General features: G+C 38.6%; 2 protein-coding genes across 18 annotated transcripts in view; one reads left to right on the top strand and one right to left on the bottom strand.

The window, feature by feature from the left end:
- Positions 1–5,986, top strand: part of LOC136440112 (netrin-1-like) — a 48,233-nt gene extending 42,247 nt beyond the window's left edge. For 13 of the 14 annotated variants that reach the window (XM_066435947.1, XM_066435949.1, XM_066435948.1 and 10 more), the window contains 4 exons: positions 107–256; positions 1,724–1,774; positions 2,804–2,872; positions 4,356–5,986. In XM_066435947.1, the coding sequence (XP_066292044.1) occupies positions 107–256; positions 1,724–1,774; positions 2,804–2,872; positions 4,356–4,678 (593 nt within the window). In that variant the 3' untranslated portion in view covers positions 4,679–5,986. The remainder of the gene's footprint in view (positions 1–106; positions 257–1,723; positions 1,775–2,803; positions 2,873–4,355) is intronic. The other variant, XM_066435937.1, reaches the window with a different exon arrangement.
- Positions 5,427–19,084, bottom strand: part of LOC136440115 (syntaxin-8-like) — a 30,496-nt gene continuing 16,838 nt past the window's right edge. For 3 of the 4 annotated variants that reach the window (XM_066435953.1, XM_066435951.1, XM_066435950.1), the window contains exons 7-10: positions 10,250–10,351; positions 9,171–9,191; positions 8,834–8,930; positions 5,427–7,908 (exon numbers count right to left, since the gene is read on the bottom strand). In XM_066435953.1, coding sequence (XP_066292050.1) covers positions 8,866–8,930; positions 9,171–9,191; positions 10,250–10,351 — 188 coding nt within the window. In that variant the 3' untranslated portion in view covers positions 5,427–7,908; positions 8,834–8,865. The remainder of the gene's footprint in view (positions 7,909–8,833; positions 8,931–9,170; positions 9,192–10,249; positions 10,352–19,084) is intronic. The other variant, XM_066435952.1, reaches the window with a different exon arrangement.

Below are 19,084 nucleotides of genomic sequence, written 5' to 3'. Positions count from 1 at the left end.
GTGAATGTACTGTGAGCCTGGGGGCCTGAACAGCCTGTGTGTCACCAAATTGGAGACTAGTGTTACTCCTGTATTCATGTCTCCTGTCCTCTGCTTGTCTGTTTAGCCTGTGACTGTCACCTTGTGGGGGCCTCCGGTAAGACATGCAACCAAACCACGGGCCAGTGTCCGTGCAAGGATGGCGTAACTGGCCTGACCTGCAACCGCTGCGCCAAAGGCTTCCAGCAGAGTCGATCGCCCGTTGCCCCCTGCATAAGTATGTTCTTCTCCTTCGAACCATACGTGCTGGCGGCTTCGCTTGTTAGCGGAACTGCCTGCACCGTCATTGCTTTACACTCAGTTGTGAACCATGAATGACTCATGATATCTCTGCTTAAACTCACAATGTTCAAAAGACTCCAACATCTTTGATTACAATTTTTAAAACATTTTCAATGTCTCGGCTAAAACTAAAGAGAACTATTTGTAAGAAAATTTGACAATAATGCCAAGAAGATTTTGGCTTGTCGGTTGTTCATGGTTCACATAACCAAGCCTGAGTCTGCATGTATTTGTAACTCATGAGGAGGCCGATGTTGAAGTTTGCTATATTTCTCGCATCCATCCTTCATCTGTGCACATTAGACTTAAATCTCTTCTCCCCACCCCACCCGATCTCCTTTCGCCATCTCCACCAATCACCATTTTTTCGTTTTCAAACTGCGCTTTGCAGTAGACCGACGACCTCGTTCCCTGCCCTGTCGTGTTGATGCGGCACCCTTTTTTTTCCTTCCCGGCGTTTATTCCCCGCCATCGCATCTCTGCCTACAGGATACTCAACGATGTATTTTGTCCGTCACTACAAAGTACGGAGGGAACAGAGTCAAATTCCATTGGCTCACAGGATGGCACCGCCACGAGCTTTCCCAGCGAATGTTAATTTTTTTTTCCTTTGCACACCTTGGAATTTATTTTTCTCGTGCTCGAACAAGACAAACAAAAACACAAGGTGGAGAGTGATGGGTTTGAAAGAATCAAGTCTAGTAACACAGATGACGAATGTGGTGAGATTGTGCTAATAATATTCGACAGACAATCCTAAAGGAGTTTAGCCATTTGAGCACAACATTTTTGACTGTCTAGCCCCTGACACACAGCATGAAAATTAATCAGCCAACCCCTAAATGAATCTTTAGCAGTAACACACCCGGTGTTCTCTCGATCAACGCACGATTCTAAGAGACCAGCCGACGTTGGCAGGTCACCGAGCACCATTAAATATAGGGTAGATTATGATTAGACCCTCTATTGATTTAAAAATCAGGCGACCTTACGCCCAAAGCTGTTTGACTGTGTGACAGGGGCTTTAGCCACATAAAGGCACAAAGTCAGGACTGTTGGAAAGACCATGGATGCACAGTCACTATCTCATATTCTTTGTAAATATGACTAAAAAGAACACTATTAAAGTGTTACACTGAACCCAACGATCCAAGCATTGTATCAATAATAAAAGAAAGCAAAGTGCAACATTCGTATGATTTTGAAATTTCGAAAAATTTCAATAAGCGTTTGGATGAACTTAGACTGTGCAACCTGTCTTATTACTTATGTTATGAAAAACCATTTTGCAGCATAAAAAAGAACAAAACATGCAATGACATGTATCCGTTGCATACAGGATTTTAGGACTAATGGTTACAATAAAGTTACTATCATTCCCTTCTCATCTTTTTTTCAACAGAGATACCGAGAGGGCCAACAAGTGTGCCCAGCCCAACCTATCCCAAGCCTGGTATGTGACTATCTTGTCTTGTTATATTGGATATGGCCATAGCATGGATGCGCATTGATTTTCAAAAGATTTATTGTAAAAAAACAAGAAATTTCAGTCCCTTCTGACAATGCTTTGAGTGTAGTTGTAGAAGCGACACTAGTGTGGTAGCCTTGAATGTAGTTGCAGTGATACTATTATTGGCTACCACACCAGCATCACTATCTGCACTTGTTGAATACAATAAAAGACTGTATCATTTGATTGTGATACCTTATTTTTTCACTTCAATTCCTGTTACAACATTATTTCCAAAAATTCAAGCATCTTGTTTGGAACCAAATTTGTATTGATTATGGGGTAAGGCAAAAACCAAAATCTATGATACATTTGCTTTTTCATAGCTTTAGATGCTAATGTACATAACTTTAAGCCCAATATTAAATTACTTCAAGTTAGAATCCAGACATTACAATTAAGAGGAAGATTTATTAGTGCAACATCAACAAATCCAGCTGTTTTCGAGCATCTTTATTACAACTCTTTGCAGGTTAATTAATATTATATAGCAATTAAAAGATGTTGAATTTGTAACTACAGTACAATTGGTCAGTAAGAGAACACAATGCCTTAACAAACTAACTGATCAAGAAACCATCAGGATCAAGCACAAGAAAACTGCCTTGAAAATGTCAGTTGAATGTACACATCAGTTCCAATCTGGTCAAAATATTATGACCAGCATGAAAAATTTCAAGATGTCTAAAATAACTGAAGAAAACATCACAACGTAAAAGAAAGCTACCTTGAAAGTGACAGTAGCATATACACAGTGTTCCGATCTGGTCAAAATATTATGGCCAGCACGAAAGATTTCAAGATTTCTGAAATTCCCCACGGCATGTTCAATGCCATGTTATCTTAATTGTTTGCAGTTAGCAAAAAATAATACCATGTGTTATAGTGTAGTTCTGAGAAGCTCCTAGGGAAAAGATTGAAATTGTAGCTTGAATTTGTTCTGAAAACTATTTTCTTTCTTTGTACAAAAAGGTGAACGGTGTCCAGAATGCCTGGGTGAAAAGAAAGTCAACAGGAAAAACTACTGCAAGTCAGGCTATGGTAAGTACTGACCAGCATTTTTACCTCATGTGTTTTCCTCATCATTGTTTTCAGAAAATCTTTCTCATTATGTCACAGTGCATAGCTTAACTGATTCCATCAACAGATGACATGTTATGTTAACACCACCCAATGCATATATCTCCCAAAACGTCAGGAATTTCATATTCCACTAAACACAAAAAAAAAAACCAATAACAACTGTTTAGATTAGATGTAGCGCAAGCTGATGACTTTCATTTCACTTTGTGTTTATTTCATTATTGTGTAAACTATACCTTATTATGATCATTATCTCATTTCCATGTATTCTTGCAATAAGCCTTCTGGCAACAGACTTTGCAATAAAGTTAGGCTGACTATGCTTTGTTGAAAATTTATATTTTTAAGCTTAGTAGAATTATCGGAGCCAGTGAGAAGTATCTGCTATTCATATTTAAGCGTAAACCTTGAAGTTCAAATCTTACTCAGTCTGTGACCCTTGTCTTTGAGTATGCTCAGAAAGTGGAAGATGGGCATTGTTTGGTCAAGCTTGTGAAACGTATACATTGTTTTGTTGAAAATTTATATTTTGAAGCCTTCTTATAGTATACCTGTAGGTGCCAGTGACGAATATTTGCCATTCACATTAGCGTCCTAAACTGGAAGATCAAATCTAACTCTGCGACACACCAGCGCGGCAGAGCCCTTGTCTTAGAAAGTAGTAAGGGGTGAGGGAGGCATTGTTTGGTCAAGGCTGGCACAACGCATACAACGCTTTCTTGAAAATTCCTGTTTTGAAGCCTTAGTAGAATTGTCGGTGCCAGTGAGAACTATTTGCCATTAATCTTAAGTTCAAATCTTACTCTATGACACACCACCGCCCTTGTCTTAAAAAGTAGTAAAGGGGGAGGGGGGGCATTGTTTGGTCAAGGCTGGCACAACACATAGTCCTGACAGATGACAAGTCACCACACCACACAATCTGTCTGCCCAACACTTAACAAGCAAGTAGAACATTCTACAATGGACACTGATATACTAGCTTGTCTGATGCCCGAGCCTTTCCTGTTTACACGTCCAAAGATGTAACACAAGATTCAGCCCGGGGGGAGAGATCTTCATTTCATTTTCATTCTTGATAAAACGCGTGCGGGAGGGAGGGTGAACAATTACCAAAATATTTGGAGAAGATGTAATTGGGGTAGATTTACGAGTCCATGGCAGGGGCTGTACATGTCCCATATGCCAAGGATGCCTGCGCAGTCCGATCATTGCTCAAAATGTTCGGATTCTCCGAAGACCCATCTAACCCTCAACTGGCCCCATGGCGCCAGCGCCAAATTTTTACCATGGTTTGTCTGTATCTATTTTCAGCCGCCATATTTGTGGAAGCCATCCTCTTTGGAAAACATTGCAAAAAAAGAACTATAAGGTAGAATAAAATGAAATGTTGCGATGATATTGTGTCTAACCATGTGTTTTGTCTGTGTTCTATTCACAGTCATCCAGTGCAGCATATTGTCAAGGGAGATCCTAGGGGAATGGACAAAGTTCACCATAAATGTTGGGACTATATTCAAACGCGAGCAGAGCCTGAAACTACGGCGCGGAGACCAGTACATGTACGTGCGTCAGTCCGACCTGCAGTGCAAGTGTCCCAAGCTGCGACTCGGGCGCAAATATTTGCTGATGGGCTCGGTGGACAGGGACAACAACAGAGAGGGCCTGACGCTGGACTACAGAAGTACGGCCATACCCTGGCGAAACAGATGGGGGAAGAGACTGCGGCGCCACCAGAGGCGCCAGAAAGATGGCAAATGTTGATTCAACCTTCATGCCATGTGGAAACGTTTTTATTTTTCTCTTGGACATTATAAAAACCTGACTGGATAGGACCAGTGTGTATGGCACACATGTCAGAACTTCACACACGTACAGCGGATTATACAGCAGAACTCTCGGACTGGATTGACAGATTCTGCAGAAATAGGACAACACAAGGCCATGGTCAAAAGTGTTGTCAACAACAAAACACAGGGAACTGTTTCCCTTTTTATGTTGTTCTCTTTTTTTTGTTGGAACATATCAGAGTAGTTAAAAGCTGCACGAAAAGAATCTAGTGGAAGGTATATGCCAATGTCTAGCATGAACAGGACGAAGCCACGATTAGATGTTGGGACAACAAACATTATTCCGCAGCAGTTTTTCGAAACCTTTAAGTAATTTTTCCTATTTTTCACATCTTTACCGCTTGTTTGAAATACTTTTTTTATATATTCATCAGGCACTGTTCTGGCTATTGTTGCATCAAATCCAACAACTTTTTTTTCAGCATGTGCTCAATTTTATTTCGTATTAAATAAACCATGTCCAGTGCCATACAATTCTAAACAAAAACACTATAATTATAAAAATACTTTTTTTTGGCGACACCTTTTGGGCAGAGGCGTTTTTCTAGCTGTAATTATTCTTGAGGTTGGATCCATGAAGACAAGGAAGGATGTAACTGATGATGGCTAAGTAAAAACTAGAGTAAGGAATATTTATAATATGAAGAAATAATAACAAGTAATTCAGATGCTACCATTGAGCAATAATTCTTGTTTTATTTGTATCGTACTAATGACAAAATAGACAACTTGCGACGTGTAAGTACGTATATCGATGGATGTGTGTGTCAGTGGCTTGACGTCATGTACAAAGCTGAGGCTTGTAACGTTTACACAAGTTCTATAGGCTAGCGAGAGTCGTGTACATGTGGTATTTTTGCTCCTCATTCTTGTTGCCAATTCGTAGTGCGTAGATAAACGCTATACTCGCTATTTATTACATCTTATCGCCCCCGAAACGGGGGGTATAATATTCTATAAAAAAAATGTTGTCACTGTAAAAGATCCTGTCTATTATTAAATGATGGGTGAGGAGAAATTGTATCTCCATCAGTATTTGCCCCTTGCTTTAGGCGTTCGTTGGTTTTGCCAGTGAGATAAGAGACTGAAAGGCTGCTAGGGGGACAAAAGTCTTTTCATTGTCAGTGACGTGTTTGTTCATTCTAATATAACTGTGGATTCTGTACAAACTAACCAAAAAACAATGGATTCAGAACTATTAAATGTAAATTTATGTACAAGATTGCAATGGATTGTGTCGACTTTATGTCTAGGACTGATTTTAGTACACCATCATGGTATATTCTATTTTCTATAATAACCACAATGATTATAATCATTATAACATATCAAGCACTCTAAGTTGAAATGCTTTTCTGGATTCAAAAGAACATCATTCCTCTTTCAAATTCAATCAAATAAAAAGATAGGGAATAAAAACAACAGTGACCAAATTTTGCCTTGGACCACGACTCCAAATGAGCAAAGAAGTTGAATCTAATGTGGTTTTAAAGAGCAAGAAATGCAATGAGATACAATGTACAATACTCATGCACCTTACCGACAACTAAACCATTTCAAAGTGGGTGGTGAAAAATGCAGATTAGCTGCAGCAGCTGTTATGCTAATGAGGGTTACCTCCTATTTGAATGGCGATGGAAAGAATGATGTCACTCAGTGTCCAAAATTTGAGATAGAAACAGAAGAAAGTTGCATACATGATGTAGTTGGGTCAAGAAAGAATCAACATATGGGGGCCAAGGTATTGAAGTTACACTCAAACCTGTACAAGTGACCACCTCTACATAAGGATCACCTGGCCATTGACGCAAGCATTAAGAATCCTGTCTATAGTGACCACCTGTCCACATAGGCCAGATTCTATTGATCCCCTGAGTGGTCTTCTTGGGCAGTTTTGACTGTACATGTTTTGGGGAGTTGATGGCTCACGTTCAAAAGGATTTTTTTCTTGAAATATAAAATGCTTCTCAGACCATTTTAGAATTCTTTAATAACGGGTAACCATCAGATTCTGAAACTCTATTCCCTACAATTTTTGTCAGGCACATTTCAAAGGACTTGTTGTGATTTGGGACAATGTCACTCAAAGACACAAAACTGGAAAATAAGTAAAAAACATCATAAAAATTGGTAGGCATTTTTAGACGATTTTAATAAGTTTTGTGGCACTGTTGATAAAAGTCTATATGGATGGTCCTACATACAGTTGAAGAATGCATTATCTCATGGACAGATGCTGACAAACTATCGTAAGATACCTTGTTAATATCATTCAGGGTAGCAGGGTTTGAATCCAACACTCACTGCTGTCAAATCCACTAATTATATATATAATGGAATGACAAATGATCAAGAGATTTTGACAATTCTGACACTCAGTTTTGGTATCATATGCCAGGTTGAATAGTCCAAGTTCAAAAACATCAACCATGTTTGCACTGTTTCACCAGAATAGACAACAAACATGTACCTATCGGTGCTTTACTGCAAGGGAGAAGGGTGTACATATCATTATTTAAACCGGGTAGCAATCATTCCTTACCCCAAAGTGACAGTCAAACTATTTTTAACCTTTACCACACTGAAGTAGCCGTTTGGCACCCCGTTCTCTAATGGTTACAGTATAGGCAGCAGGGAGAAGGTTAAAAACTGGCAAATAAATTACTTATTCTAAACAGTACAGTGTAAATGATCGAACCTAAAGCATAACCTGTTGTTCTATGTCACTACTTATTACTAAAATTGTCTGACATAAAACAATGGTACCTGGCTGCCACACTACTACAAACTAATTACAGAACTGTATCACAGAGGCTGGAAAAGATTTGTTACGGTACTGGCATCAAGGATCCAAATGCAAATACAGCTTGATTGCTGTTGGTGAAAGTTGCACATATTGTTGGGTTTTGTAATAGTTTGTGGTTAAAACCTGCTGTTCAACAAATCTCACTCAGAGTCACTGACGAAAAGTAGTGGATGCTACATAACTTGAAACGTCTGACCGTTTCCAAAATCATAATCCAGTTGATTGAGTAACTGTTATTTGGGGTATTGTTGGGTTTGTCCAAGGAACAAGTGTGTTGTGTCAAGTTACCTGGGACATCGGAGCAGACTGATCACAGATGGATTGCTGGGCCTCGCCCTCTGAAAGTAAAGATACAAAATCATATTTCATTACCTTCACCAACAGGTTAGATTTTCGTTGCCATTTGTGTGTGTGCTATTTAGGCCATGTTGATTTGATTACATGGATGACATCCTTTGGGAACCACAAAACTGTTGTGAGTGTGCGAAAAAAAAGTTTGGCCAAAAAAAAGTTGCCTTCATTATGAAATCTACATGGTCAGACAGGAATATGGCATACCGAAATAAAGATTTTTTATTTATTTTTGTTCTTTCAAAAGTTCTTCTTTGACTTTGGAATTGACTTTTGCATTCTACCGCATTAGTATCCATTTTCCGAAATATTCTTTTGCAATTTACAGCATGTATTTTCTCATTTTGCAGCTGCTTTTTAAAATCTACAGTATGACAAAAAACGTTTTGTTGTTGTTGGAAATAGACAAATATTGATGTGCACGCGGATGTCATCCATATAATCAAATCAACACGGCCTTGTTGTGGACAGTAGAACTGGAGAGGTTGTAGATGAATCTTTGTAATATTTGGTAGGTGGACGATTTTGAGACTTTGAAAGAGAATAACTCAAGAAGGGATTGACAGATCGTTATGATTTTTCGTACGTAGACAGCTTGAGTGATGCTTGACATAATTAGATGCTAATCATGCAAATCAGGATCCAACTTGCATAATTACCAATACAATTTATAGATCTGCAGTATTCCATGATAGGACTCTCAAACATGTGACATAGGTAACTGAGAGAGATAGAGGAACATTCAATTTGATTTAAATTGTGTAGTACAATGCAGCTAATCAAAATGCTTGTTTTTACCGGTAGACTAATTGAATAGAACATATTACATGCAGTCACAGGTTGGGGTTGAAGTTTGCTTCATATCACATGTTTTATTAAAAAGAAATACTGAATGTACGACTCAAGGCTTACCTAAAGTTCTTTCTTGAGCCCCAGTAGTCAGGCTACTTTGGAATACAGGCCACCACCACAATGGCAATCAGAAGTAACACAATCACCACAATCATTCCTGTAAAAAAAATACCAGGCACTGATGTATGATCGCCACAGCCATCCCTACACAAAACAATAGGCACTGAAGGTTGCCCCATACAATACTGTCAAAAACTTTTGTACAGCGATGTCAGTTACTAGACAAGTAAGCATAGGTCAATGAGTGTGTGAATGAGAGAAGTGAGTATTGAAATTTCAAATGAAGCAAGACGGAAGGTGGAATGCCCCCCTCCCCCCTAGAACAATTAGTACACACCTCCGTCAGAGTTTCTCCCTCCTATAGAAGAAGTATAGTAGGAAAGGACAAAGAAGAGAGATTGGAGATGTGAGCAAGACAAGTTGTTCACGATTAAAGATGTTCCATGAAGGAAAACCTCAGTTGTATACCACTTCTCTAAGAAGATAAAGCTAACAAGGACTAACACACTTTGTCTAATAGTACACAGAAATACAGTCACAAATAGCACATCTAGCTGCATTGGTCAGAAAAACGAAAACAAATTTGAAAGGAAATGTTAACAATGTTAACATGTAGGTGTAATAGTCAATGTGCTGATTCTGTCTGTGGGCAATGATTACGAACAAAATAAATGGCTGGGCTAATATCGCATCAAATATCTTCTTTTTTTAAAGAGAAAATGACAGTCAAACCTGTACTAGTGACCACCACTACATATTTAAGAACCAACTGGACATTGTGAAAATAATTTTTGGTGGTCCCTAAGGCTTAGATTGATTTTACCATTGAGAATCTTGTCTGTAGTAGCCATCATTTTCTTCAAGTTCATTTAGTGGCCATTTCATATATAGACAGGTTTGACCAGTGCAATAACAAAAAAATAAGCACAACTGGGAACTTTTTAGGACATCTGACAATTTCAAATCGGAAACAAGTGAAAAAGAAACATATAAAAAAGTTGTAAGGTACTACTACGCAAAGAATGACACTGCAAAATTTGAGAGAAAAAAAACAGCGGATATGTGTACAACAACTGTTTTCAACTTTAACGACGAATTTGTTGTTCCCACGAAGTTAACTAGAACCACCCCCCCAAGAAATATTGGTCCAAATGTATCAATTTGAAATCATTGAAAAAGAAACATTCTACAACATATCATAAAGTTGTAACTACCATGCAAAGAATGACACTGCAAAATTTGAGAAGAAAAAAAAGCGACAGCGGACACGTACAACAACTGTTTTCAACATCAACGACAAATTTGTGGTTTCCACAAAGTTTACTAAAACCAATCCCCTACTAAATATTGATCCGGATGAATCACACGTTTTCTCAGAAGTAGCTGGGTAAGTCAGCGCACAAGAACATTACTCACCACAGTTGGCCGACTTCTTGTCCACGATTTTGACGTGTCTCGTTTCCTTCAACAGTCTGGCGTCGGTCTTCTGGACCCCGCCTTGGATGTCATCAATTAACTCTGCGGAACGGGAGGAAGAACGCGTCACGTCAGGAACGTTTTGTTTGTTGATAATGGCAGAGACCGTGGCGGACAAATTGTTTGTGTTCCTTATGAGATAGTTGATGTGTCGCCAACGTCCCGACAAGGGGAAAACCACTTGCACACACTAGTAAGACCAAACCTTGAATATGCTGCAACAGTATGGGATCCATATACTGTAATTCACTTTATCTTCACGATAGCAAAATTTCACAGAGTAAGGAAAATGGACATTTTCACTGAACTTTAACTTCACGGTGGTGGCAAGTGATTTACAGAATGGATGTGTGAAGGAATTATAAATAATAACAACAATTTTTCTTGATGATAAGTTCACGGTACAGAGGTGACCGTGAAAACCGTGAACATAAAGTTCCAGTGAAAGAAACAAGAATTACTGTATTACAAAGAAAGACAGCTATAAACTGAAAAGGGTAAAGAACCAAGTCGCCAAATTCCGCATGAACAACTATGACAGGGGTGCTAGTGTCACCAAAATGAACAAAGATCTAACCTCCTTTTAGTAATACATTAATCTGCCGGGTTACATAAATCCGCCACTTTGAAAGGCAGCGAGTTTGAGAGATCTCTAGTGCAGCATCCCCCAGGTATGCACAGTTAATATATACAGGAGTACATTATACTGGGGGACGTTGAGTTGGAGATCTGTTTGGACGTATTTGTCCAGGGCGGCGGAATTATGTACCCTGGTGGAATTATATAAATAAGAAAAAAGACAAATATAAACTGGAAAGGGTTCAGAACCAAGCTGACAGATTCTGTGTGGACACTTGCGACAAGGGGTGCTAGTGTCACCAAAATGAAAACAGATCCACAGAGGAAGTTACTTGAAGACAGAAGAAAAATGCCCAGACTATATGCATGATGTACTAAATGACTAAGAAACTGGCGGATTTGCCCAGTATCTAATACCAGCTTAGAAAAGAACAAGAAAATAGTCATGCCTTCAAGTCCATGGTTATGTGATTATTTCAATTTCTGAACTTTTGACAATTTCTCTGTTACAGCTGCTAAGGTGCTTAAGCACACAGCTTTTCACAGTTTTTAGGTAATTAAAAGATTAATTTATTATAATTGGTCTAATATAAAATGTCTGCTTTTGCCAGATTGCAATATTGCAATATCTAGCTTAAAATTTTTTTCCATCATCCCAATTCCCATTGACAGAAAGATCCTACAAAGAGTCTTCTTTTTCTGTCACCTTGTACAAACTTCTATCAATTTATTCAAATTTTGACATTTTGACATCTTTACTCATGGATTTTTGTCTGTCAAGGTTGACTGAAATTTTCTATCATATGCAGCAGAATTCAGTCAAATAAATGATGCTTTAAACAATCATGTACCCTCTTTATACTTACCGATTTTGCAAAATCTTGTTACTGTTTATAGTATAATATACAAATAACAAATTTACCTTTTTTCTGTGACAAACAGTTGGGCCAACGAGCCATAAAAGCACATGCCCTTTGAACTTTTTCTTAATGTTGATTTTAATGTAGAAACTTTTCAATAAGAATATAACAGAGAAAAAGATTACTATACACTTGAATGTCTAATCTCTTGAAGGTTCAAGAAGTCAGTGCACATACAAATTGTCACACAAATCCTAAAAAGGGGGTTGCAAGAAAACAACAGAATTGTTAAATGGATTCTAAAGTAAAGGAGCTAAGTGACAATTCAGCAAAATCTGTCATCAAATTGAGAATGGGTCTGGGGGGATCTCTGAAAATGGAATGACCTCGTTTTAAAGGTTACAGACCTAGTGGAACATTCCGACAGCCCTATGTGCCCTATATCCCTAATAGTACGTGCGGAAAGCACAGGCAGTGGATGCTACCCGAAACGTCTGACATAGGGTTCTAGCTACAGTAGCTTGAATTTTTTTCCATCATCCCAATTTCCATCGACGGAAAGATTCTACAAAAAGTCTTCTTTTTTCTGTCACTTTGCACAAATTTCTATCGTTTTTACATCTTTACTCATGAATTTTTGTCAGTCAAGGTTGAAGACTGGTCTAAAAATCATATGCAACAAAATTGCCGTCAAATGATGGAATGAATGACGGGTGCTGGCTAGAAGTCTGGTCTGAACGTTTCTATCCCGTTGCTTGAGTAACTACTAGTAGGTTCTGACACATCCCTATTTTCCAACACCCCTATTTCTGACACCCCCTATCCCTAACCCTTACCCTAACTATAACCCTCCGGCTGTCCCCTATTCTAAAGTCCAGCCTCAAGCCTCCATACTCCCAACCCCAATGTGTTAAAACCATTGATTAGATTAGCACTGATTTACAGTGTAGTTAGGCACTTGGTGCTACACAGACGTTGTTTGAAGAGCTGATATGTCATGTTTTGTTGCTGGTTGGACGGTGGGCCGGGTGATGTGTGGTTTGTATCTGTCAGCCCTGTACATTAACCCCTGTCCATCACAGCCTCCGGCAATGGGGATGGGGGGAGACTTCTCAACAAACACTGCCTCACTATACAGTTCTGCTGGATGACTCTGAGACTTGCTGCGCCCTAACCGTGATTGTACGCCAAATCAAGTCATTCCTGTGGTTCTTGGATCAATGTAACAATTTGAGCAAGTGGTAAATTTAAATCTGCCTTATATTCCTCTAAAAAATCCATCACGATGCCATTCTGCTCGCTGACTCAGAGACTTACTAAGCCCCAACCATGATTGTAGGCCACACAAGTTCATTTCTGTGATTCTCGTACGTTTTAATATAACAATTGTAGCAGGATGAAAATTTGAATCTGACTTCATATTCCTGTAACATAAAAAAGGCAAACGACCTCAATTTACACAACGGTTATAGACTTGTTGCACTATAACTAAGGCCACGCAAGTTCATTCCTGTGGTTTTCGGACAACTTAAAATGAAAATTAGATCAAGATGACAAAATGAAAACAGAGGACTTGGAGGAAAACTTGAATCCCACTTTATATTCCTCTTACAAATGAGTTAAAAACATCACAATGCAGTCCTGCTGGAGAGAAGACTTGCTGCACCCTAATCATGATTAAGGCCACACCAATAGATTTCGCTGGCAAAAATTGTGAGCGAGAGACAAAATCAGAGGACTGGGAAAAAAATTTTGATCTGACTATTTTCAACCAATTAAATTTGTGTGGCCTGACCTTTCTACACAATACTTCAAGAGGTACATGACCTTCAGCAAGCGACTACTGGAAGCCTCGATGCATACTGTTAGAAATGCCACTTCGATACATGGAAAGGCCACTTCGCAACAAGATACAACCTCGAATGATTATCTTAGCAACCAGGTATGGCACACAACAACAGTTAGGGGTCAAGACACGACTACCTACTTGAGGGCCTACATGGGGGGATCCCGAAAAATATTTTGTTCAGTAGGACTGCCTACGGATTATGCTAAATTCAGGAAGTCGATTATGCAAAATGTGGCCATCTCAATATAAATGGCGGGGATTAAAAAGTTTTCAAAAAAATTATGGTATAGCTTGACTACGACTTTCGTAAAAGGGGCATGCCGGCCCCTTACGTACTCGGGGGAAAGTACTGCCCTGTTTTGACAGTTTTGTTCCCATCTTGCGTCTACTCCATTAACCTTTCAGAGCGAACACCATCGCAGATACTTGTGTAAATAAAGCATTAGAAACATCAAAGACAGATTTTTCCTCCTCGGACCTTCGGGTGACGTTGGGGGGTATTTATCCCCAAACACTGTCTTAGACAAACATTCTTTGTGTCTTGAGGAAGCGTGTTTAAGTCTCTGGTGCATGTCCACTCCTTCCCCTTAATCATCTTATTAAAGACTCTTAAAGATGTAGGGTGAAAGGTGAAGATGACTCAGAATTACAAATTATTTCGTACCTGGAAATACCTGCACTGAGTATATATCAGAATAGAAGAGGATACAAATAAGGGGAATTTTCCAATGAATTCTCTTTTTATATTTTTTCGGAGTTTGAGATGGCAACGAATCAAGAAATGATGTGATCAAACTTTTCTAAATAAATTCTGCTTTGTTGTTCCAACAATATTGGCAGAATTTCTCATTGATATTTTTGTATATTTACGCTACACCGATTTTATTTGTTTGTTCTTGAATGAAACGATTATTATGCTGGAATATCACCATGAAAACTGAATCTGAAAAGATGGTGAGTTACAGGGAGTGGATATACTAATCAGATTTAACTTTTAATCCTTCTTCCCAGCCCTCTGTTTTCATCTTCAATTGGCCTATTTACTTTAAAATTTTCATTTTATCAGGGTTACAAATTGAGATTGTTGCAACCAGGGCTGTCTCCAAAAGCCGTCCCTTTATTCCGGGACAGAAATTTGCTTGTGGGAACGGACAAATAATTCACCCCGCCTTCCCCACCAAATGTAAACTTCATGACATGAAATTGATGAGATCATATTTTTTAAGCTTAAAATGAAAGATTTAACAACAAAAATTAACAAGATGGGCTCCCAAACAAGAGTATTAGGACAGAAAAAAAAATTTAAAGCAGCCTGAATGTGAACAAGAATTTTCTTCTTTTTTTTCAATACCCAAGAACCACAAATATACATTGGCCAGGCCTTACATAACAATAGATGGTGAGTTTGTATTCTTGGTGAAGCTGAATTTTTTTCTTTCCTTTGGCGACCACATCTACTTCAATAACGAATCAATGTTGGTGTTACACTAGTCTCCACCAGGCCTTCCTATATACGGGTATGGATTATAGAATTTGGTATGAAAAGAAATAATTGACCAGGAGAGTCAGTCTATGGTTAGGCCACACCAATTTTTTTTTTTTTGCTTCTCGGAAACGCCTCTCCTGTTTTTTTCCATTTTGAAAAAAAAGACAAAGAAAATTGGACCACTATTCACATTCACAAATTTTCACTCATGATTTTACTATTTGTTCAGTTGTAAAACTCAATAGCCACCAAAATACATTATAAAGGCCTGCACATACATGTACCTAAAAAGTGTGTTGACATTTTATCATAAGTTATAATTTTTCATTTATTAAAACTATTTCTCAATATCAATCAATATACTATATAACAAATGGTAATTTTGTTACTGAAGTTATAGTACTAGATCAAAGATAGGGGTTCATTGCATAAAATGAGCCATACATAGTTGAAACTTGAATAATCCTCTTATTCTTTATGTTAATTATCTTCACCCCAGACTATTTGAAAAAAAATTCAATTTTTATTTTTTTCATCCTGTCGCTCCAATTTTTTTCTGAAAAAATCTGAGAATCAACAAATAAAATTGGTGTGGCCTAAGGTTAACAGTTCCCCCTCGGAGCGCCTGCAAATGATATCCTATGGTGGCCATACCCTCCTGGCAAATATTCTCCCTATAGCCCATGTATTTAGTCTTGTGAGAGACTAGTGTTACAGTAACATAAGGGTTTTGAAGGAGAGCTGTTGCAATTGCCAGGTGTGTTTTCTCTACCCCTCCTCTCCACAAAAGGTACTTGACTGTTACAAGTGGGGATCAACAGGTTCAAGCGGATTTGGACGGGGAAGTTTATACAGAAAACCAGCAGTTTTTCCAAACTAAACTCCTGAAATACTGTTAGAACAAAACAAAGTCAGAACTTTTTCAACTATAATCAATATTAGCCATATTTTTCCAATTCAAAACTCACTTCAAATGGCACTAGTTGCAAGTAGTACATTTCTACTAAGATTATCTGTTGTACAGTTATAGGTTCTGAGAATGTCAGTTGTCAGTATCTCTAAGAATGGCAGTTGTTCTGAGAATGTCCTTTATTACTTACTTAAGTTCTGAGAATGCCAGTTGTAGATGGCTCTTAGAATGCTTACTAAGTGTAATCTTCTGATCAGTATACATTGTACATAAACTATAAAAAGACATAAAGTAATTTAACTACTATGGGCTACAAGTAACACAATATATTTTCCAGGCTAATTCTCTTTGTCTTAGAAAGTAAAATAAAGGCCTTGACTTGACTTGGAGTATTGTAATCACTTAATCGTCACAGTAGCAAAATCTCACGGTGTAAGGAAAGTGGACATTTTCACTGAACTTTAACTTCAGGGTGGCGGCAACTGATTTAAAGAACGAATCTTAAATTACTGCAGTTTTTTTCGCGGTCATGATAAGTTCACGGCACAGAGGTGACCGTGAAAACAGTGAACATAAAGTTACCGTGAAATAAACAAGAATTACAGTAACAGTACTTAAGAATCTATGAAAATAGAAATCTTATCAATTGTTGCCAGAAGGAACTTTGCCCTGTGAAACTGTTGACACTTAAAAATTACGTCAGTGGCAAGATTGTGTGCCACCTGTCAAATCCATCTCTATCAAAGTGTGTGTGCAGGTGTGTTGTTTAAGACAAGAATAGGTACTATATCCTCCTTATTTGTCTACCCCACTTACCAGCCGTCTTTTCTTGTCAAGAAAAACATACCAGGAACCTTTGTAGACAGAAAATGACATGACGTATAAAGTCTGTCTTTACAAAATTCAAAGGTAGGTTCAAGTGCAATCGTTGTAAGGAATAAATTCCATTCATACAGTACAATATCACGTCTTGAAGAAATGATCACCTGGGTAAGCAAACCTGTCCTTGATCTTAAAGGCTATGTTGACTTAAGGAGCTCTGTTAGGCAACAGCAATGTGATTTCATTCATACCCTGAAGGGTAAATGGGATTTTTTTTAATAAGATCTTATTCTGTGGTTTGCTGTCTATTAGTATTACTTTTTATCAAAAATCTCTGTCCTGCTTTCTTAATCAAGAGAAAAAGTTAAGCAGAGAATCAGACAACCAAGAAATCAAATTGGTACAGTTTGCTACTTACCCCTTCCCCCTCCTATATAAAAAAATGGGTTGTGGCATAGCAAACTTACTAAAAGATTTTCTATACATTCTATTTTGTGGTTTGCCTTCCACTACTTTTTATCTGAAATCTCTGTCTCAGTTTTTCATAAAGAAAAAAGTGGAGAAATCAAAAACTAAGAAATTGAAATTGGTAAGGCATTATTATTACAGTTTGGTAACAGCCCCCCCCCTTCTTTCAAAAAGTTGTAACATAACAAACTTACTCAAAAAAAAATTTGCAGTTAAAATGCCTTCCATTACTTTTTTGTTTAATACCTCAGTCTTGCTATTTCCTGGAAGAACGTGAAACCAAGAATTTGACTCCAAATGGCCCAAAGTCGCAAGGTCAAGTATTTAGTAAAGCAATCCTACTTCATCACAGGCCAGGTGTTGGTTTTAATAAAACCGAGAAAGGACCGTCACAAGCGTCTATTGTTTCTCAGGGGCTCTTGAAATGACAGGTACACTACAACCAATTTAGCAACAATGTACGGGAGTTGTCGTAGGCGTAGCCACACATGTGTCGGGGATGACGTTTGGATTGTACAGGTGTGTATGGGCCGCCCAGGTGAGACAAACATCGCCGCGTGCCTCGTCAGAGGTGTGAGGAGCCATTGTGTGTGTGAGTGACGGGCCACATGTTCGAAACGGAAGCCCGCGTGTTGGGCAAATTTGTCCGTCAAACGCTCCGATGTTTGCCTGAAATGGGGGAGGACAGGGCTTAACTTCCTGTGAACAATATTGAAGCACAAAACACCTACAAACTCAAACGTTAACCCTGCATGCTTCTACTACAGCCACATCTCTAAGGTTACCAACCATTCCATCAGCAAAATTTCAAATCCTGCTAATGCCACATAATCCCAAACACTTCAAACTGAAACAGATGTATCAAATGGGTAAATGAGCGAGCAAATACGTCCAGGCATAAAAATAGTGTCAGAACCCTGGTAAGTGTTTGCTAATTAAGTAGACACGGTAACACGGTGACATTGCAGTGTAACACAGATGCGTCAAGGCAACGGGAATAGTTTTCTGAGACAGCGAAATGAGTATAGTAAGCACATTTGTAAATATGTGTTATCCAGGAATTGAAGAATGAGATTTTGATTCAACCTATACCACTGAATTACAAAATGAAAATATCAGACGTTTCAGATGTCCATCCGACATCTTTCATCAGTGACGGAAAATAAAATGAGCGTAGTAAGATCGCGTGGAATTTTTTTTTAATTCCATGAGATCCTTTCTTCCGACTAATCTGTCTTTTAAACTGTGGCGAATTCCAAAGATACAGTCGATCAATTTTGTGTAACTGCCATAAGATCGTGTGGAAACTTTTTTATTCCCCAGTTTGCCAAGAGATCCTTTCTTGCGACTAATCCATCTTTAAAACTGTGGCGCATTCCAAAGACACAGTCGATCAATCTTCGCACACGAGGCGGAAACGCCGAACACACAGCCAACGCGTCAACCTATTTCCTTTGGCACGGACCTAATCCCTCCCCTGTTCCTTATCCTTGGGGGGATTAGAACAGCTTAGCAGAACCTTCAACGGCTTGACACTACTTTGTCCGAGAACGTGCTATCACGACTCATAACAGGAAGACACTTCCTTAAGTTACCTCCCTTTCACCTTGCTTTGGGGCTAAACAATTTCCCACCGTGATAACGGACACCTAATCAAAGCTGAGCCCCTTATTTAGTAGTGCTTAACAAGCCCGTGTTTTGACTACATTGTATCTTGTTGATGATAAATAGATAGCTCCGCAGCGAGCCTGCTTGATCAAGTACAACTGGTCACTCTCCGACCGAGGCAAATATGTTCGGT

This window comes from Branchiostoma lanceolatum, chromosome 8 (assembly GCF_035083965.1).
Source record: "Branchiostoma lanceolatum isolate klBraLanc5 chromosome 8, klBraLanc5.hap2, whole genome shotgun sequence".
Lineage (NCBI taxonomy): Eukaryota > Metazoa > Chordata > Leptocardii > Amphioxiformes > Branchiostomatidae > Branchiostoma > Branchiostoma lanceolatum.
The sequence above is the reverse complement of the archived record's forward strand: the minus strand, read 5'-3'. Positions and strand labels throughout refer to the sequence as shown.